This window comes from Xyrauchen texanus, chromosome 27 (genome assembly GCF_025860055.1).
Source record: "Xyrauchen texanus isolate HMW12.3.18 chromosome 27, RBS_HiC_50CHRs, whole genome shotgun sequence".
Classification (NCBI taxonomy): domain Eukaryota; kingdom Metazoa; phylum Chordata; class Actinopteri; order Cypriniformes; family Catostomidae; genus Xyrauchen; species Xyrauchen texanus.
Genome location: NC_068302.1, coordinates 3,306,086 through 3,324,829, shown reverse-complemented (window position 1 = coordinate 3,324,829; position 18,744 = coordinate 3,306,086). Strand labels below are relative to the sequence as shown.

Genomic DNA, 18,744 nt, shown 5'->3' with positions numbered 1-18,744 from the left:
TATTCTATATCTATCCAGAGTCCCAATTATTACCTTGTTTTTGTACATGTAGCAAAAACTGTTCACGGCACAGTCAAACAGTTTTATTATAATAAAATATTTTCCAGGAAATTGGAAAACTGCATTACAAATTTGCATGTTTTCCAGGAAACATGTGAACCCTGAAAAAATATTTCACTGTAGAAATATCCATGACTTTCCATGACTGTTCCAGAACACTGAAAACAATTGCAATAGTGGCAATTGTAGTTGTTTATTTTTCTTTGTTTCCTTTCAGGTGTCCTGAAGATGACAATAAGTTCATGCATGTCAAAATATTTCCTTTGAAAAAAAGAGAAGCAACATAAGATCGTCTCAAACTGCGTTTATTACATCTTAAATAACAGTACATTTTAATATAGTTTCTATCTTGCATCCAGCTCTCTGTTGTACAGACTTTAAAATTAAATACAAAAGATGGATAAGGGTACAGTGGGGAGCACAGAGCTGTGTGTTATTCATAAGGAAGAGGCAAAGAGAGGCAGAGAAAGAGGGAGAAAGGAGATTTAGTTCATTTTTAGTCTTTTATTTTCATTGCCAACTCCAGGCCTAATGCACAATGACAGCACTTTTTTTGTTTTTGTACAGAATGTCGCAGAGGAATAACAGAATGGAAGAAATGCCACTACAGCTAAGGAAAGAGCTTTTCTTGATACGTGTCGAGAAGAGTTCTGCCATTCAAATTCTGCGTTATTTTCTTTTTTTTTATTATTTATTAAAGAACAAAAAAAAACTGTTCATTAGAAAATGTCTCTAGCATTGTCTTTGTATATGAAATTTTGTTTTGCTACAGAGAGAATGAGACTTTCTTTGTTCTAGTTATTTGAGTGTGTGTGTGTGTTTTTACAGGGTCAGTGTGTGTGTGTGTGGGGATTCACAAGCTCTCCAGGGACAGGAAACAGCTCACCATTCATGTGTTGTGATCAACATGTTTGCTTCTCTTAAGTGCATAGCTTTGACTGTTAAACTGAATTATGTATGCACAGAGTAGCAAAAAAAGAAAACAAAAAAAGGAAAAAAAATATATAAATACTGTGATCTATTTAACAGTTTTTTTTTTTTTTTTTTTTAAAGAAAAACATCAAGGACTTAAGTTCCATATGCACCTCTTTTAAGCAATTCTACAGCATGCGATTCTACGAGTTTCCCACTCATGGCAGACAACCAAAATATTGTTGTTGTTTTTTTAACTTAAAAAGTTTTCAATATCATTATTTTCAAACATTGATTTATACAACATGTCATTCACAGAGTAGTTACTGATTTCCAAGCACAAAACGGGCACCTCTGTTAAAACCGAAAAATGAAGAACTGCCCCATCCCACCTGTCAACATCCTCCACATCAAGATCAAACAGATAGAGAAAAATTGGATAAGAAAAATAAAGAAAAAAATATTATAATGATTTGTTAATCTTCACTGAATTACTCCACATTTTTAAAAGGAAATAAAAAGCACAAGGAGAGACATGGTTAAAATTGACATTGTTTGTCTTTGAAAATCAAGCATTCGTCATTGTGAACAGCACGTGCTTGGTTAGTTAACAGTTTTCAACATTATTCTATATATGCAAAATTTTATTACTTGTGCAAACAAAATTTGCAACTAGAAACACCCCCCCCCCCCCTGATAGCAGCTAGTGGACCCAGATCTGATTTTGACAAGATTGATAAGCTTGTGATCCTTAATTTTTAACCTTAATCAACAATTGACAGGGGGGTGGGGTCCAAAATAAGGCCCAGAAAGCCATCGAGCTCGTTTGTTTTAGAAAAACTGCTTCTTTTCGTGTTGAAGACAGATGATGTTAGCATAATGACAATAGCAGTGGAATGAATCTTTTGTGTTCTTTCAATACAAGATCAGAAAATGGTCCCAAAAGGAATGCACAATTACCAACTTTAATCCACTTACCAACTACAATCTAGTGGAGTGAAACAATTGTGCTCTTTTTTTAAATTATTTCCAAAGGAGAAATTTTAGCTCTTTTGTCATTTATAGATGTTGGGGTCAGTTCTGTTGTGTTTAAGAAGATTGGAGAATAAAATTGAACATTTTGATTGTGGAATAGTCTTCCAGTGAACCTTAGAGAGGGAGAAAAAATGTAATAATTGATAACATGAAGCAATCCATGTCATTTACAAGCATATCAAAGGCCAAGTCAACTGTGGTCTGAGATACAGCTCATATTACAGACAGTAGATGGCAGTAGAGATGCATTTGTGTTTGACATGACATTTAGAGAAAGTATTAATTCATTGAAAAATGTTACATTAATATGTTTTTAAGTATTAAAGCTTTTTATTTTATTTTGCAAAGGTTGCATGTTTACCTTTTTAGGTAATCATTTTACAGACTTTTAAGTGACCAAGTAGCCAAAGATGATGAGTTTACCTTCCGGATTTAATTCCAGATCTTAAGGAAACTGTCCCAGGAGCCTGTAGCCACAGCCATCCCATCATCAGTTACACCCAAGCAGCTAACACGATTATCATGACCCGCCAAAACACCTGAAAAAAGACAACAACCTGCCAATCATATTCAAACAATGAGTTCACCCATGGCCAAAAGTAGTGGCAGTGAAACAATTTTGTGTTTCGCAAAGTTTTCTGCTTCAGTTGATGTGGTGTTGATTCACATTGTTTCTATTATTATTGTGCAGAGTGATCAGATGCATTTTAAATAATGGCAAAAAGCTTCATTGGCCAAAAAAATTAGCACAAAGAAAAAACAAATATATTTAACTGTTTTTTTTTAGCCTTGGCACAAAATGACCAGCCAACATAATTTCACTAATCATATCAGTAGCACCTGGGAAAGTGTGAACGAGTACTAGTCAGGTGAAATGACTATCATTCTGATTGGATTATAAGAGCAGACTGATTGCTATGAAAGGAGGGAAGAATTACTTCCAATCAGTGTGTTCTTGTTAGCAATGGTTACTTCTAAAGAAAGATGTGCAGCCATCATCACTTTGCATCAAAATGGCCTCACATGCAAGGAAATTGCTGCAAATTATATTGCACCTGAAAGAACCATTTACCGGATCATCAAGAACTTCAAGGAGAGCGTTTCAACTGCAGTGAAAAGGCTTCAGGACATCCCAGAGTGTCCAGAAAGTGCCAGGACTGTCTCCTGCTGAGACTACGCTACGGAATCGTGTCACCACCAGTGCAGCGCTTGCTCAATATTGGCAGCAGGCTGGTGTGAGTGCATATTTGCCTGGTGTCAAGAAGGGCAGCAAAGAAGCCACTTTTCTCCAAGAAAAACATCAAATACAGACTGAAATTCTGCAGGAAGTACAAGGATTGAAGACTGGTGCAAAGATATTTTCTCTGATGAAGCCCCATTCCGACTGTTTGGGACCTCTGGAAAATCGATAGTCCGGAGAAGAAAAGGTGAACGCTACCATCCAAGGGAGTGGGCTCTCTCACTTTTTCTGCTCAAAAACACTGCCATGAATAAAGAATGGTATCAAAACATCCTGCAAGAGCAACTTCTCCCAACGATCCAGGAGCAATTTGGTGATGATCTGTGCATTTTGTGCAATTTTGGATCCGTGGCCAGGCAACTACTCGGATCTTAATCCTATAGAGAACATGTGGTCAAACCTCAAAAGGCAAGTGGACAAGCAGAAGCCCACAAATTGTGATGAACTCTGAGCACTAATAAGGCAAGAATGGATCGCCATCAGTGGCGGCTGCTGGTCTTTCAAAGAGGGGAAGCTCATTTTCGGCCTACATTATAAACTTATTTAAAAGTAAATTCTGCCCTACGTTCCTTTTCGAGAAAATGCACTGTGACTCTGTCGTACCAACTAGGCGTCCTTTCCAGTGACTTGACCAGTGTCTTCTCAATGGCCAGCAGAGCTAGGCTGCTTAAACGACTTTGGCCCATTGTGATACGGGTGTAGGACTTGAGACGCTTTAAACAGGAGAAGCTCCTTTCTACACCTGCAGATGTAGCTCCAATTGTTGCCACAAATGAGAACAGTTTGTAAAGCTGAGGCATTGCACTGTCCAACTCCATGTCTTTGAGGAACACCAAGTAATCACACAGCTTTCCCCTGTTACCCTGCAAGTCCTGATCTGAATACAGGACTTGAAGTTCAGACCTCAGTCTCCCTGAATCAAAGTGATGGCCATAACTTTTCAGGACACTTTGGAAGGCCTCCTCTGGAAATTCTTGTCTCATGTCATCAAATTTCCCTGGATTGACTAATTCTAAGAGCATACTTTCCAAATTTGAAAAACGTTGAGGAATCTGCTCCAAGATGTTAGCAAGGATGGCCATGTAGAGATTTCTGTAGTGCTCTTGGGGATCCTGCAATTGGGTCAGACGGCGCTTTCTCATGGGCTCATCTCGTGGGTCTGATGTGAGATCTGCTGTTTTGGCATAAACAGCTTGGAAAGCCCCCTCTGACATTTTCTCTTTGACAAATGCAAGAAGAGATTCAATTCTTTTCTTGCAGTAAAAAACATCCATCGCCCTCTGCTGGACAACATCAAAGACCACATCAGTCTCAGTGAAGATTTGTTCATATGTGTACAACATGAACACAAACTCAAAATCCTCCAGTTTCCTCAGAAAGCCTTTGGCACAATCCAGTGTATCATCATCAATTGTCGTGGTCTGCAATGATGTTTTCAAATGTCTGCAGGAGGCCATCATAATTGTTTGCCACAGTGCTCACTATCCGTGATGTGAAATTCCATCGAGTAGGAGCGCTTCTGGGCAACCTTGAACAGCCTGCAGACTCCAGAAAAGACGCCCTCTTTGTGGACTTTGAAAAAATGTGCCAAACCCAGAGAGTGATGCAAAAAAATTCTGCACTCAGGCAAGCATTTAGCCCCCTGTGACAGCACCAGATTCAGTCTGTGTGCATAGCAATGCACAAACATTGCACTTGGGGCTATTGCTTTCACTTTGGCCTGCAGACCATTGAGTGCTGAAGCCATGACAGCAGCCCCATCATAGGTCTGTGCCACAAGCTTATCCTTAAAATTGTAGGCCTGCATGTTCTCATTTAAAACATCAAAAGCGGACTGAGCATCTCAGCCCTCCAGAAACATCAAAAAATCCAATAAAGCGCTCCTGAATTTTACCTGCACTATCCACATAGCTGAACAATGACAGAGAGTTGGGCACGGCAGGATATATCAGTTGTTTCATCCACCTGCCATCCAAAAAAGGGAGCATCCTGAATTTCATCTCTGATCTGATCAGAAATGGTGGCTGCAAGAGCAGAGATCAAGTCATTTTGAATAGTATGGGACATACCAGAAAACACAGTTGAGGACTCTAATTGTGTGGACAGTACAGAGTCATACTTAGATAATGTTTCTGTGAACTCCCTATAATTTCCCTTGTTGGATGATTCACTACTCTCATCATGTCCCCTAAATGACAGCTCCTGTCGGCCAAGCAAGGATGTTACATCAATAAGGCGGTTTAGGAAGGCCCTGTTTTGTTTGACTGTTTCATTATGTTTAGTCACTTGAATGCGAGCACCTTCATTGATTGCATGCTCAAACCTGATCCTGCCCATGCAACTTAATCTTGCACATGCACTCACATGTTCATTGCTCTTTTCATGTCTTTTATATGCCCTGTCAAAGTTAGACAGATCTCCAAACCCCACTTTTGACCAAACAACACATCCGTGAGATGGTTTCATCAAGAGGCATGGCCAGCAGTACATTTTATTTGTCACAGCACTTCCAGTCAGCCAGCTAACTTTGTCATACCAGGAGAGCTGAAATGACCTGTTATTTTTCCCTATTTTTTGCACTACATCAATCTTAGGTGTTGATCTGCCCTGCTGTTTAATTCTAATTTTTTCCTCATAAGGAAGACTTTCAAATGGCTTCGCCAAAATCAGGTCGACAATATTAGCACTGTCTGCCATCGTGCGCAGTTTCACCCGTACGACGCTAGCCTAGCCTACTGTATGAATGAATGAACGAACGAATGCTCTAAAACAAAATATATTAAACTTGGTAAAACTGAATCAAGGAATGTGGTGTATAATTGTGTGAAATGTATTATGCAAATTGACTAGCAATTTCGCCAAACAAATATAAAGAAATAGGTTGCAGCAGTTTGTCTTTCGAATACACTTGAGAAATCCGCGATGGGACTGAGTGCGAAATAGCTTCAGTGACTTCTTATAGTACAGATTCGCTGTCAATCAAAAGGAGATGCAGTCTTTCGACAGATCCGGGCCAGCCCACTCCTCATTCACCCCCAGAGACGCTAAGCGTCCGTGGGCGGGACATAATCGCAGCATTTATCCAATGACCGTCTATTTTCGGAGCACTGAAAAAAACTGTTCAGAGCAGCCCCATTGCAGTCAATGGACGCTCGGCTTCAACAGGGAAATGCACTGACGCTACGGGAATGTATGAGAAGTAAATCGAGTCAGCCGACCTGCTATATGTAATGTAGCTGATTCTGAACGAACTCGTCTTCGAGATGAACGTGTTCTAACGCATTTTTAGTCAATAAATTGTTTACACAATAGTACATATTTGACCATTATTTTTTTGACATTATAGGGGAAGCTGAGCTTCCCTTGCAGTCTTAAAGAAATCCCCACTGATCGCCATCAGTCAGGATTTGGCCCAGAAGCTGATATCCAGCATGCCAGAGTGAATTGCAGAGGTTATGAAGAACAAGGGTCAACACTGTAAATATTGACTCTTTGCATATATTGAATGTTTTTGCCAATAAAAGTCTTTAATACCTTAGAAACATGTGAAAAAATTATCTACAAATACAGTTTGTGATCCTCCTATTTGTTGTTCTCTGAGGAATATTTCACAATGTCGATGTCTGAGAAATACACTATTTTCAAAGACAAGAAGACATTGAATATTATCTTATGAATGAAATCCGAAACATCACAGCCTAACATTTCATGATCCAATCAAATGCAGAAAGTAGATCTTTTTTTAAAACACGGTTTACAATTTTCTTCTCACTGAAAAACCATGATCTTATCTGAAAAGACAAGTTTTAAACACCCGGTTGTGAAACAAGTAAATAAATAACAGAACATTACAGTGGAAGATATTTCTGTTGCCTTTTATACTGACCTGCGCGGTCGGCTTTAAGAGCATCCCACACGTTGCAGTTGAAATCGTCATAGCCGGCAAGCAGCAGTCGTCCGCTCTTCGAAAAGGCCACAGAGGTGATGCCGCAGATGATGTTGTCGTGAGAATAAATCATCAGCTCCTGGTCAGCACGCAGGTCAAACAGCCTGCAGGTGGCGTCATCCGAGCCTGTGGCGAACGCATTCCCGTTGGGGAAAAACTGAGAGGAGAAAAATTATAAAGTTTTAGCCATCTAAAACATGAAGTGTATATGTGTATTTAAGTGTTTGGACAAGATATGTGTTGAACTACGTAATGTTGAACTCAACTAGACAGTGGGTTGCCTGAATGAATAGTTGACCAATCTGTCTCATTTAGCAACATATTTTTATTTTTTTACATTGGCTTCAAAATTCCCATTTGGTGAATGACTGTGTAATTTATGTTGTAGAACAAAACATCCAACTATCTTCAAGTAATGTTTACCACAGAACTTTACTCATAAATCCAAAACTATCATTATAAAAACCATTAGGAAATCCTGAGGGAACCCAGAGCATGAAATGCTAATTCTCTTCCGGGTTTTTGGACTACAACCTGAATAGCTCTAAGTGTTTTTAATATGCATTCAAAATCTAGTGAAATGCTGTCATCTCCTCTTTTCTGTGCACCGGTGTAACATTATTATTAATATAGTAACTTGTGACAAAAATTGAATAACATGAGTGTGAAAATAAAGTGAACTCCGAGCAAACAAAAATCAGTGCTTAACCAATGTGCTGATGTCAACAATGCAGAAACCCCAAACACATCATATAAATTTTTTTACAATGAGCTGATATTTGGTAACTTCATCAGGATACTGTTTTGCATATAAATGCACTCACTGATAGCAAAAAGCTCCAAGACCGCTTGAAACACTGTATCATGAGCTCCACACATGCTTGAGTAAAAAAAGTGTTGCGTCTTCACTTTAAAGCATGCGGTGCACATAAATATATTCATTGAATTAAATCCCATCTTTTTGCAGTTTAATAAATCACACTAGGCCACATTGCGATTCCCCTGTTTCCGTCCCCAAATTCGTCAACTCTTTGAATGAAAATGAAGACCTTTTTTTAATAAATTTTACATAGATGTTTTTAAAATGTGCATTTCCCATTCAGCCATAACTAATTACGAGACTGATAGAGTCCAATTACAGCAGAGTAATAATCGGCTGGATGCATGATCTCAACATGTCGGCTTTATGGAAGTGCACCCAGAATAAAGCACAAACTGCGACTGATATGTTTAGTCTCCATCTTCATAATTTCAAACATAATAAAAAAATTAAAAAAAAGAAAAAGAAAAATATAGCTTTTATGAGTTCAACCCTTTAAGGTCCTTCAAGTACATATGTTACAGATATTAAGTATTAATTAGACAGTCTGTTTGCAACTAAATAATGATAAAGTGCCTACATTTTCAGAAACATCAGGTTAGGTAGCACAGAGATATGTTTTTATTTTACATTTCTGAATGTTATAGCGCCACCAAGAGGCAGAGGTACCCAATCTTTTCCACGAGTTCTCAAATTGACCTCCTACATAAGTGTTTTAAATTTGGTGATGATTTCTCATTCTGTTCAAGAGTTTTAACCATTTAAGAAAACGTGGCCATCCCCACTTTGCATGTTGTTTGGGTACTGTTTCAACGGTTTTGATAATTATTGAGATTGGGACTCCAGAGAACCTTTCTGCACTAATTTGGTTCTGATTGGGTGAACAGCCTAGGACTAGATTGAAAAAGTATTTTTGTTAAATAATCTCAACTATTTAACAAACAATTTGATTCTTGAGGCAAAGTTGTTCAGAAAGAGGAGGTCTATTATATGAAGAACATGTTCAAGATACAAATAGGCCTTTTTTAACCTTGTCAAGTAGCTGCTAAAATCTGATTGGTCAATTGCCATGTTTTTCAAGATATGTGAGGTCCTCATAAACCTTGATGGCACCTTGGACAAAGACACAGCATGCTAAATTTCAAGTCGATCGACCATAGTTGGAGCCATTTCTAGTTTTTTAATTATTATAGCACCATCAAGAGGCAGAGGCATGCAATTTTTTTTGTGTGTCCCCAAAATGACCCCATACATAAGTGTACCAAAATTTTTATAATATCTCAATCCGTTCAAAAGTTATAACCGTTTTAGTAAAAGTGTTCATGTATGTTTTGGCGTACCGTTTGACGATAACACGAAGTTCAAAATTCCATTAATTACTTTTCATATTGTAAACATGAAAGGGGCTTGAACCCCTCAATAATCACTTTGTGCACATTTAAAACGCAACGCTGGTGGCGGTGAACTAATTGACAAGTTGGTTCATTGGATGATTATAGTAAACCATTGTGACTATATGTGACTCTCTGGTGTGTATGTGAGTTCTGCTTACACAGATGGCATTGATGTCAGACTCATGGCCAGTGAAAGTCTGTCTGCACATGCCTTCCCTGACGTCCCAGAGTTTAGCAGAGGCATCACAGGCACCCGACACAAACAGGCGTGTGTCTGGGGCCAGAGAGAGTGACATCACATCACCGGTGTGACCTGCAAATGTGGTTGTCTGCTGCCCGGTCTCAATATCCCACAGAGCACTAATATTAAACAAATGCAGCAAAAAAATGTAATAACAAAATAATAAGGACACAGACTTAAAGTTTTATAATTCTTTACAACACTTTTTTGTATTGGATCATTAGTCATTATGTATCTACCTATCTATCAGTCCATCCATCCATCCCTATCTATCTGTTTTCATGTCTGTCTGTCTGTCTATTTATACATCCAGATACTTGGTACTTGATTCTGAAGCAGTAACTTAACTTACCAGGTGGTGTCGCCTGAGCTGGTAACAATCTGGTTATCATCCACGAAACGGCAGCAGGACAGATAACCTGGTGAAAACAGCAGTAAAGAATAGTGAGACCATAAACTAAACCCCAAAACTAAATAAACTCCTAAGTTAGTCTCGGTTGCTAATGTATGAGAACAACATCAGAAGTGTAGGTACAACTGTGCAGAACTGCCTATACAGTTGAAAATTGAGTACCTGTGTGTCCAGCCAGTTCTCGGCTGACGCGCACGTTCCCCTCACGGGTCTTCAGGTTGTAGATGGAGCAAATGTTATCCAGACCTCCACAGGCCACGTAGTTTCCGGATGGCGCATATGAACAAGTCATCACCCACGAAGAGCGCAGAGGAATAGCATGCACCTACACGTCAATACACAGTACATCAAATATTTGCACCAATTTCAGATAAAGCAGACGGTATGATACGTTAGAAGTTAAAATTGAATCTGGATTGAGTTTACAAATGAAAAGATGTACGAGAATATACAAGGAGAACAATTTTATGACTTAGAACATGTGATTTCAACCTTTACAGAGCTAGGGACCCCTAGAAAAGCTATATTTTTCATCTTTCATTAAGAAAGGGTTCCCCACCCCTACTGACTAATGAATTTCCATGATTTTCCAGTTGTTATCCCAATTTGATATGAAGTTTACAAGTTTACTCAGCACTGAATCTATCTGGAATGTTCTGAAAAATAGGTACATTTCAAAATATCACTGTCCTGGTCACAAAAGCAAAGTTTGTGGGGAATAATAGTATTTTTGATACTTTTGAGGCATAAGCAATTAGGAAATAACACTTACAACCCAGAAAAAATAAAAATAATAATTTGTTACACGGTGTAATCATATATTAACTATAGAAATATCCATGACCATTGCAACACTTAAGAACATTACCTAAAATGACATTACAATTACATTATAAACTGCTTAAATCGTTAGTTAGAAAATTAGACATTAGTTATTCACTGGTTGAAAACCCTGTGCTTAGACTAATACTCACTGATTTATTACATACAGTGTTATGCACACAGCATGCACATCCTAAAAATTTGCTCATCACAGGACAAATAATCCCTACAAATATTAAGAGATGAGACGATACTTAGAATTTTGATACATCACAAACCCAAAAAAATGCCGAACCATATCGTGGCATATAAGGATATATTTTGACATTTGCATCATTGTTTTCGGTCCATGTGATCAAATTAAATGAGCCGTCAAACATCAAAACATCTCTCTATCACTTGATTTTACCACTACTGTGCTTTTTTCAACACAGTTTACAGGGTTCACGACAGTGTTTGAGCGGAGTGGTAGAGGAGCGAGTGAAGCGGCATGATTTTGCCTGGATCGAGGAGCGGGTTTTTACTTAACTAACTTAAAGCTTAACTTCTTCACCACTATACAACTCAAATCACTGGAGAGTGAAATCGAAACATTTACCAGTAACCAGTGGTTAATCACAGACATTTTTGGTCGTATAGTGTGCATTTATTGCCATATGCGAGGGATTTACTCAAATTGTAGAGGGTTGTGCATAGAGTAAAAGATTGAACTTGGGATTTAAAGAATTCTAACGAGATCATTCAAAAGAAAATCATGATTAATCAAAAAAACCTATATTTTTACCCATTCCTACATAAAACCATAATTAAAGTTAACACAGATCTTTGGCTTTCAGCTTTTACCTTGTTTGTAGTATAGCTGTCCCAGATAATAAGCTTTCCATCCTGGGAAGCACTGACAAGAAGCCTGAAGACACAAAAGAGATAATGATAGATTTTAACTCATTCTGAGAGATAATGATTGTAAAATATGACACATGCAAAATAATGTAAATCTTGTGCAAACATACACATGTAATTTTACCAATGTGGAAATGGCATGCTTTGCATAAATAGGAAGTCCTATTCCAAGGTATAACTTTTAAAAATGTTATATTCCAGTAGAAATAAAAATACATATACAGAAAACACGCTGAGTGTTTAAATGAAATGTGAGTGTGCACTTCTTTTAAGAGCAATTAGAAGAATGTAACCAGGATCACCACTCCCTATACAGGGCACCAACCCCGTAGGGGGGCACCATCTTGGCCAAGTGGGGCACCAGAAAGTCCACTGACGGCCCTATTCTCGCACATTATATGCTATTTAAGGACCCGATAGCAGTCGAGGAACACTCTCCCCATCAGACCAGCTGGATGCAAAAGGTCTTTTTTTATCTAACTGAATAAAATTAGAAAAGCACATTAGATAGTACTGGACACTTAGATAAGCAAGATTAATCAGTGGCGGAGCTAGGGGGTGGCCAATTTATATATTTAGAGGTGAAATTATCTCTGTGCTCACACCAAGGATGCCAAACCTCTCCGCCACGGGTATCATTGTATCCACTCACACCCCCACCGTCCAACCATATATGTAAATGCTGCCCGAACATTTCTGTGCCACCAGAGACTGATCGCTTGCCCCTGCCTGGCCACACCTTTGAAAAACTCCTGGCTCCGCCCCTGAGATTAATCCAGCGGTAATAGTGGCTTTAAGACATCTGAACATCATAGAACAGCTTACATAATTTTTATAATCTCTATTATAGGTTTAATGCTTCGTGATGGTGCAACATATAAATAACAAAAATCAGATCTGAAAACAAAACAGTTTTGGGAAGTAAATAAGTAGTGACGTTACAAACTATACTTGTAAGCAGTTTTCAAAACGGAGTAGCTTTTTCCAAAAAGTAGCAGTGTATCACTATTTTTGTAATATTGTATTGTACAAGTAGTTTTACAGCTGAGTGAGCGGAGGCAAAAAAAAAATCAAACACACTCACCAAAAAAGTGTCCCTGTGAATAATTTCATTACATTTTGTTACAAAATATTACAAAATATTATCAATGCACACATTTACACGCACAATTTACACTGAAAGATGCACTCAGTAAAAATGTTCCTTATTAAAAAAAAGTTTAAATCCTAAAAGACATTAATTGTAATTTTGCAATATATGTAGAAAATCATGATCACTCATATCAGTAACCTTATAAAAGCTGTTTTATTCTACATAGAGAGGGTCCGCACATGGGGGCTGCCATGTTAGAATCACACAACCAGCCGAATACTTCACTTAATCTCAGTAACCATCCTGTTATTGGACACTTTCACTCATGGATTAAAATAATCATGACTGATTGTGAATACAAAATTCATATAATATACAACAGTTTGTTCCGGTCCTCAAATCTGATTGGACGAGAGATGTTCCATGTGCACTGATGGTCTGACACCATCAGCACTCGGACGCTTCACTGTGTGTGTATCACTCTGCTTGTGTTCGTGCAGTTCTGTAAGAGTAGTGCACATGTGTTAAGAGCTTCTGTTTGTCTTTTTTTTTTTATATTACATATGTTAGCCAGCAGGTGGTGGCAAAAGATAATTTTTGTGTGTAATATCAGCCAGTTAGGTGACATGAAGCGAATCCGCATCAGCGGTTTACATTCAACAGCTCTTCGTGATCACTTGTATTACTACACCACTACTAAAGCTAGGAAATAGCTTTAAATGGCTTTAAACGAATATCTTCAGCATTACGGCTCATCACAGCTGAGAGACACAACAGACTGATTAATTACACAATGGGTGCCGTTTAAAATGTGGAGGACATTGCGGTTTCTATAGTGACGACTCTTGTGCACCGGCTACCATGAAATAGAGAGGAACAACCCTGTTTGGATGCTATTTTTCCACTGAGAAAGCTGATCTTCAGATAGCTGACATCATCTCTGCTTGGGAGTGGCAAGAGATGATTGAATACACTCCATGTCTGTCTTTCACTCACACATCCTTGTTTATCCAATAACTTGTTCGAAACAGCACAGGCTGTGATACTATTTCTAAAGTGACATTTTTTAATTACTAACAGAGGCTTGGACGCATCATTTGTTTTGAACCAGCAACGACAGATTCTGATCCGTCGCGTAATATAGTAGTTACATGCACAAATGCGTTTTTATGACCATACTCAGTTTTTCCTATTTTTTTTATTTTATTTACTTGTTCATTGAACTGTTGAATATAAGAAATATCACACATGCTATATGGCCCTAAATCAGCACTGCTGTGATAACATACGGCACTCGTGTCTGCGGTCGAATCACAGCAGCGCAGATGTAGGGCCATATTGCACTCTTGCTCGTGTGATATAGCTTAAATGGCATCATCTGAAAACTATTGATTTTAAATTATGCTGCATCAAAGCCACTAGTTGTCAGTATAAGTCCAAGATGACACAAAGACAAAAGTTTCTGAGTGCACCATTAATAGGCGACAACATGTGTGGTCATGTAAACGCCCTAAACTGCTTTCCTTTAGGTGTGGAAGCCCCTACTTTCGATTCATCATAGCAAAGATACGGCAAAATGTACGTTGCGAGCAAGACCACTTTTACGAAAATGGTTATAACTCTTGAACAGAATGAGATATCAACAAATTTGGTACACTTTTGTATGGGGTGATTCTGAGGATACGCAAAAATTGCGCATCTCTGCCTCTTGGTGCCGCTATAATAATTAAAAACCTAAAAATGGCTCTAACAAAGGAATCATTGGTCCGACCGACCTGAATTTTGCATGCAGTGTCTTTGTCCAAGGTGCCATCAAGTTCCATCAGGATAGTTACATATCTCAAAAAACATGACCCATCTACTTTCAGCAGCTTTTAGACAAGGTTAACAAAAGCCGATCAGAATGAAACACTGTGGGTATATTTGACTTGGCCTTAGAGGTCACTGCAAAATGTGAAGAAAATAATTGGCCACCGGGAGGCGCTATCACATTTATATGCCTTTAAATGGCTGAATATTATGAAGTGTGTCACACAGACACAAGTTAGACATATCATTTGATAGATCTCCACTTTCTGAACAACTTTGCCTCATGGACCATTGTGTCAAGCAAATCGTTCATTAAATATTTTTGATTATTTAAAAAAAAAAAAAAACTACTTTTGCGAACTAGTCCTAGGTTTTTTTTACGTGAGTTCAACAAAACATGTACAGGAAGAATCTTTGGACAGCCTAGATCAATAATTGTTTTATTTGGCATGGCTATAACAGGGTAATTTAAACATATGGGTGTGGACTAGATTACGCAAAAGCCAACAAGTCCTACACAAAAAGTCCTATTTTCATCAAATTTTGGATGTATATGCAAGATATCATTTTGAAGAAGCATGCAAAATTTGGTGAAATTTGGAAATTTGGTTGCACTGGTTGTATATTCTGCAGTGTTTTGCACAGACACACGTTATTCATATAATATGATAGATCTCATTCTGAACAACTTTGCCACAACAACCACTGGTAAAGTACAATTCTCTGAACTTCTAGATACATAATTATAATTAAAAAAAAAACATAGAACTGTTTTATTAATAATGACTATAATAGGATATTTTAAACATATGGGTGTGGCTTAGTTTACCCAAAAGACAATAACTCCTAAACAAAGGCTCCGATTAAAATCAAATTTACACAAATTAAATGTTTTTGCAAAGCAGCATGCAAAATTTGGTGTGGATCAGACAATAGGTGACCCTATAACAATCAGACATGTAAAAAATTTATAAATAAATAAAACACTAAATCTCTAAAGTTGTTTACCTGGGATTGCTGAAAATTATCTCCATTTTAGGTGCTAACTTGCTATCAGATTAATTCTGAACCCCAGTAATTCCTGCTTGCAGCTAGGGGTGTGCAATATATTTCTTCTACGATAATATCGCAATTGTTGTTTTAACGATATACAAAATCACATTATCGAGTAATCAAAAATCAATCAAAAGCTGTATTAAGTGCCACGAATTCACTGCATGCTGCAGCAAAGTAGTATATACTACTGCACATGTATGACAGAAGTTAAAAATGAGCGAAGAACCAGTGAGAAGATAATTAAACATTGACAACCTTGCAACCCACGCTAGATTAAATTGCTAGACGTTGTTCGTCATCAATAGCATAAGGTGGTTTGGTTTTTGATAGGTTAGATGCTAGTCAAAAGATGCCAATCTGCAAACTGTGCCAAAAATCAGTTACAGTCTACCAACCTGTTTCACCATCTTCAAACTACCCACCGCATTGAATATGAAAAGCTTTGTAAGTCAACTGAACACAACACGCCTGCAGCTGACGGGGTAAAAGCAAAAAAACACTCAAAAAACAAAAAAGCAACAGATGGCAAGATATAACAAACACTGTCACCAATTACATCGCAAAAGACATGGTGCCAATTCAAGCTGTTGAGAGAGATGAGTTTTAACAACTTTTGACGACTTTAGATCAAGATACACACTGCCTGGGCTTTTTTTGGTGCATCTTTTACTGTACAGAAGGGTGTAATTTGTTTACAAATGCAATACTTGTTTTGTTTTTCTTGTGCTGTGTTTGAAAGAAGTTTGCATTTGGTGACTTATGACAATGTCATATTTTTGCATCTTGCGTTTATTCACCTTACAGTAGAGCAGTGTTTGTAGAGTAGTATTGATCTTATTTGAATGATTCAGTTTAAAATAATAAAGATCTCTTTTCCTTCAATATATTGATTTGATTAATAATATCAACAATCAATATTATCATGTTATGCAATTAATATGTTGTAAGAGGGAACTAGTACAATATAAGCCTTCAACAAATGTTTTTTTTGAAGGATGCATAATATCGTCTGTTTATCGTTATTGGCAAAATCCCAGAAAATATCGAGATATAATGTTTTGTCAGTATCGCACACCCCTACTTGCAGCTTCTACTTTATTATTATTTTCTGCTCTAAATGTGTCTGGGCAGCAAAAACTGTAAGACCTAGAGGCAGGATGGTCCCAATCCTTTTTGTCATGCTTGTCTATTGATGTGAAAAATTTCACAAATTTCTGTTTTCAGCAACACTTTAAAATGATCAGGTTATTCAACAATGAAGGACAGTACAAGGTGTAGTACAATTTTGTCCACTAAAGGGAGACAAGAGATAGGTTATCCTTGAAAGTCTTTAAACCTGTCAAAGAGTTCCCTTTACTCTGCTGTGCATTATGTATCAATGTGTGCATAAATTATAACACAGTCACAGCCAGTCATTGTGAATCAGAAAAATCAGACAAAATAATGTACTTACTGCTATATTCATCTAATTTGCCAGATGCACTCCAATAGTCGAAAGCACAAAGTTCTAATGACCTAATCGCCTGCATTAGCTAAAGACCACTTTGGAAGGCTGTTCCAAAAGGTGGTTATCTTAATTACAGTGTCTATAAAAAAATCATAAAAAGAAAATCATTGGAAGTCACTTTTTTGTCTTACAGCCTGAACTCAAAATCCATTAAAAACATTTAAAAGTTGCCTTTGGCCTCTTGATAGCTTCCCTGATCAATAGCCTCATGGCATAGTCAATAAGTTTGGAGGAACGGTGCCATGCGCTTTCCACTTCTTAATAATGCTCTGAACGGTACTCGGAGTAAAAGCCTTTGAAATCTTTTTTGTACCCTTCTTCCTAACCTCTGCCTTCTCCACAATTTTTTCCCTGAGTCCTTTTGAAACCACCTTTCCAACCACAGTGAATTTTTTAATGCATTACCATGCAATACTAGTAATGGAATCCTAATGGAACAGCCAGTTTTATTTTTAAGTAATCAAAACCACTCAACTTGATGTCAGATGGGGGCCAATTAACCAGGCATATGATCTGAATGGTGATTGGTTACACCTGTGCAAGTTTGCAATGGTTAATCTTAGGGGGATGATCACTTATCTAAACCAGGGCTGCGTTCAGCGCAGACAAAACGTTGCACAACGTTTTTTAAACAGAAACGGTGATGCGTTGAACGCACTGTTCTGATGACGCAAGAGTTGCAACTATGGCAGCTGAGAAGGCCATTCTTTGTGAAGAATTTTCGGAGCCTGATGAAGTCGGTATAAATATGTGTTTAATACTGCAAAATATGCCCGATGTTACAGTTACTGCACTTGCCGCCCAGAACACGAGAGAACTTCCCAATCGAGTGAAGGGATTTGTGGAAACTGAAATGGAAGCACACATCTTACCTAATTCAGACTAAAACATCTATTTAGCCTCACATACTGACTTGATTTGTAGTTCATACTGTTTTAATACCCTGTATTTTCTTTCTCATTTTTAGGAAAAGCACTTAATTACCATTGTTTATTTCTATACCAAACGTCATACACTTGCAATGAAGCTAAAAATATAGCCTAAACAACTACATCATTATGTTGATATCCTATATTTTACAATAAAACTTACGACAAACATGTCTTCTAATATCCTCAGTTGATGCGTAAACCGAGCTGCATCGAACACATTTATAAAATACTTTATTTGAACCCATTGTGTGAGTTCACTTTAATTCCGCGTGCTTTATATACATGTTGCTGCTGATTGGACTGCAGTTCTGACACACCCACCAAACAAGAGAAAACGCATCTCAAACCCCGTTGCACACCGGTGCACGCCGTTTGGAAACATGACGTTCAACCCGGAAACCGTAGCAAAACGTTGCACACCGTTTTTAACTTGAACGTGCCCCAGGTATTTTACTAATTCATTATTAATAATTGTTCCGATTTTTTTACATGTTATTTTTACTTTGATTATTTGGAAAGTCTGAAGGTTTTAATGTGTATATACAGCTGGAAAAGGTTAGACTGA

General features: G+C 37.8%; 1 protein-coding gene across 3 annotated transcripts in view; it reads right to left on the bottom strand.

Moving 5' to 3' along the window:
* Nucleotides 1–355: 355 nt before the first annotated feature.
* Nucleotides 356–18,744, bottom strand: part of gnb1a (guanine nucleotide binding protein (G protein), beta polypeptide 1a) — a 71,740-nt gene continuing 53,351 nt past the window's right edge. For all 3 annotated transcript variants that reach the window (XM_052094098.1, XM_052094099.1, XM_052094100.1), the window contains exons 5-11: nucleotides 11,726–11,789; nucleotides 10,223–10,385; nucleotides 10,001–10,067; nucleotides 9,566–9,767; nucleotides 7,134–7,350; nucleotides 2,431–2,546; nucleotides 356–2,120 (exon numbers count right to left, since the gene is read on the bottom strand). In XM_052094098.1, the coding sequence (XP_051950058.1) occupies nucleotides 2,440–2,546; nucleotides 7,134–7,350; nucleotides 9,566–9,767; nucleotides 10,001–10,067; nucleotides 10,223–10,385; nucleotides 11,726–11,789 (820 nt within the window). In that variant the 3' untranslated portion in view covers nucleotides 356–2,120; nucleotides 2,431–2,439. The remainder of the gene's footprint in view (nucleotides 2,121–2,430; nucleotides 2,547–7,133; nucleotides 7,351–9,565; nucleotides 9,768–10,000; nucleotides 10,068–10,222; nucleotides 10,386–11,725; nucleotides 11,790–18,744) is intronic.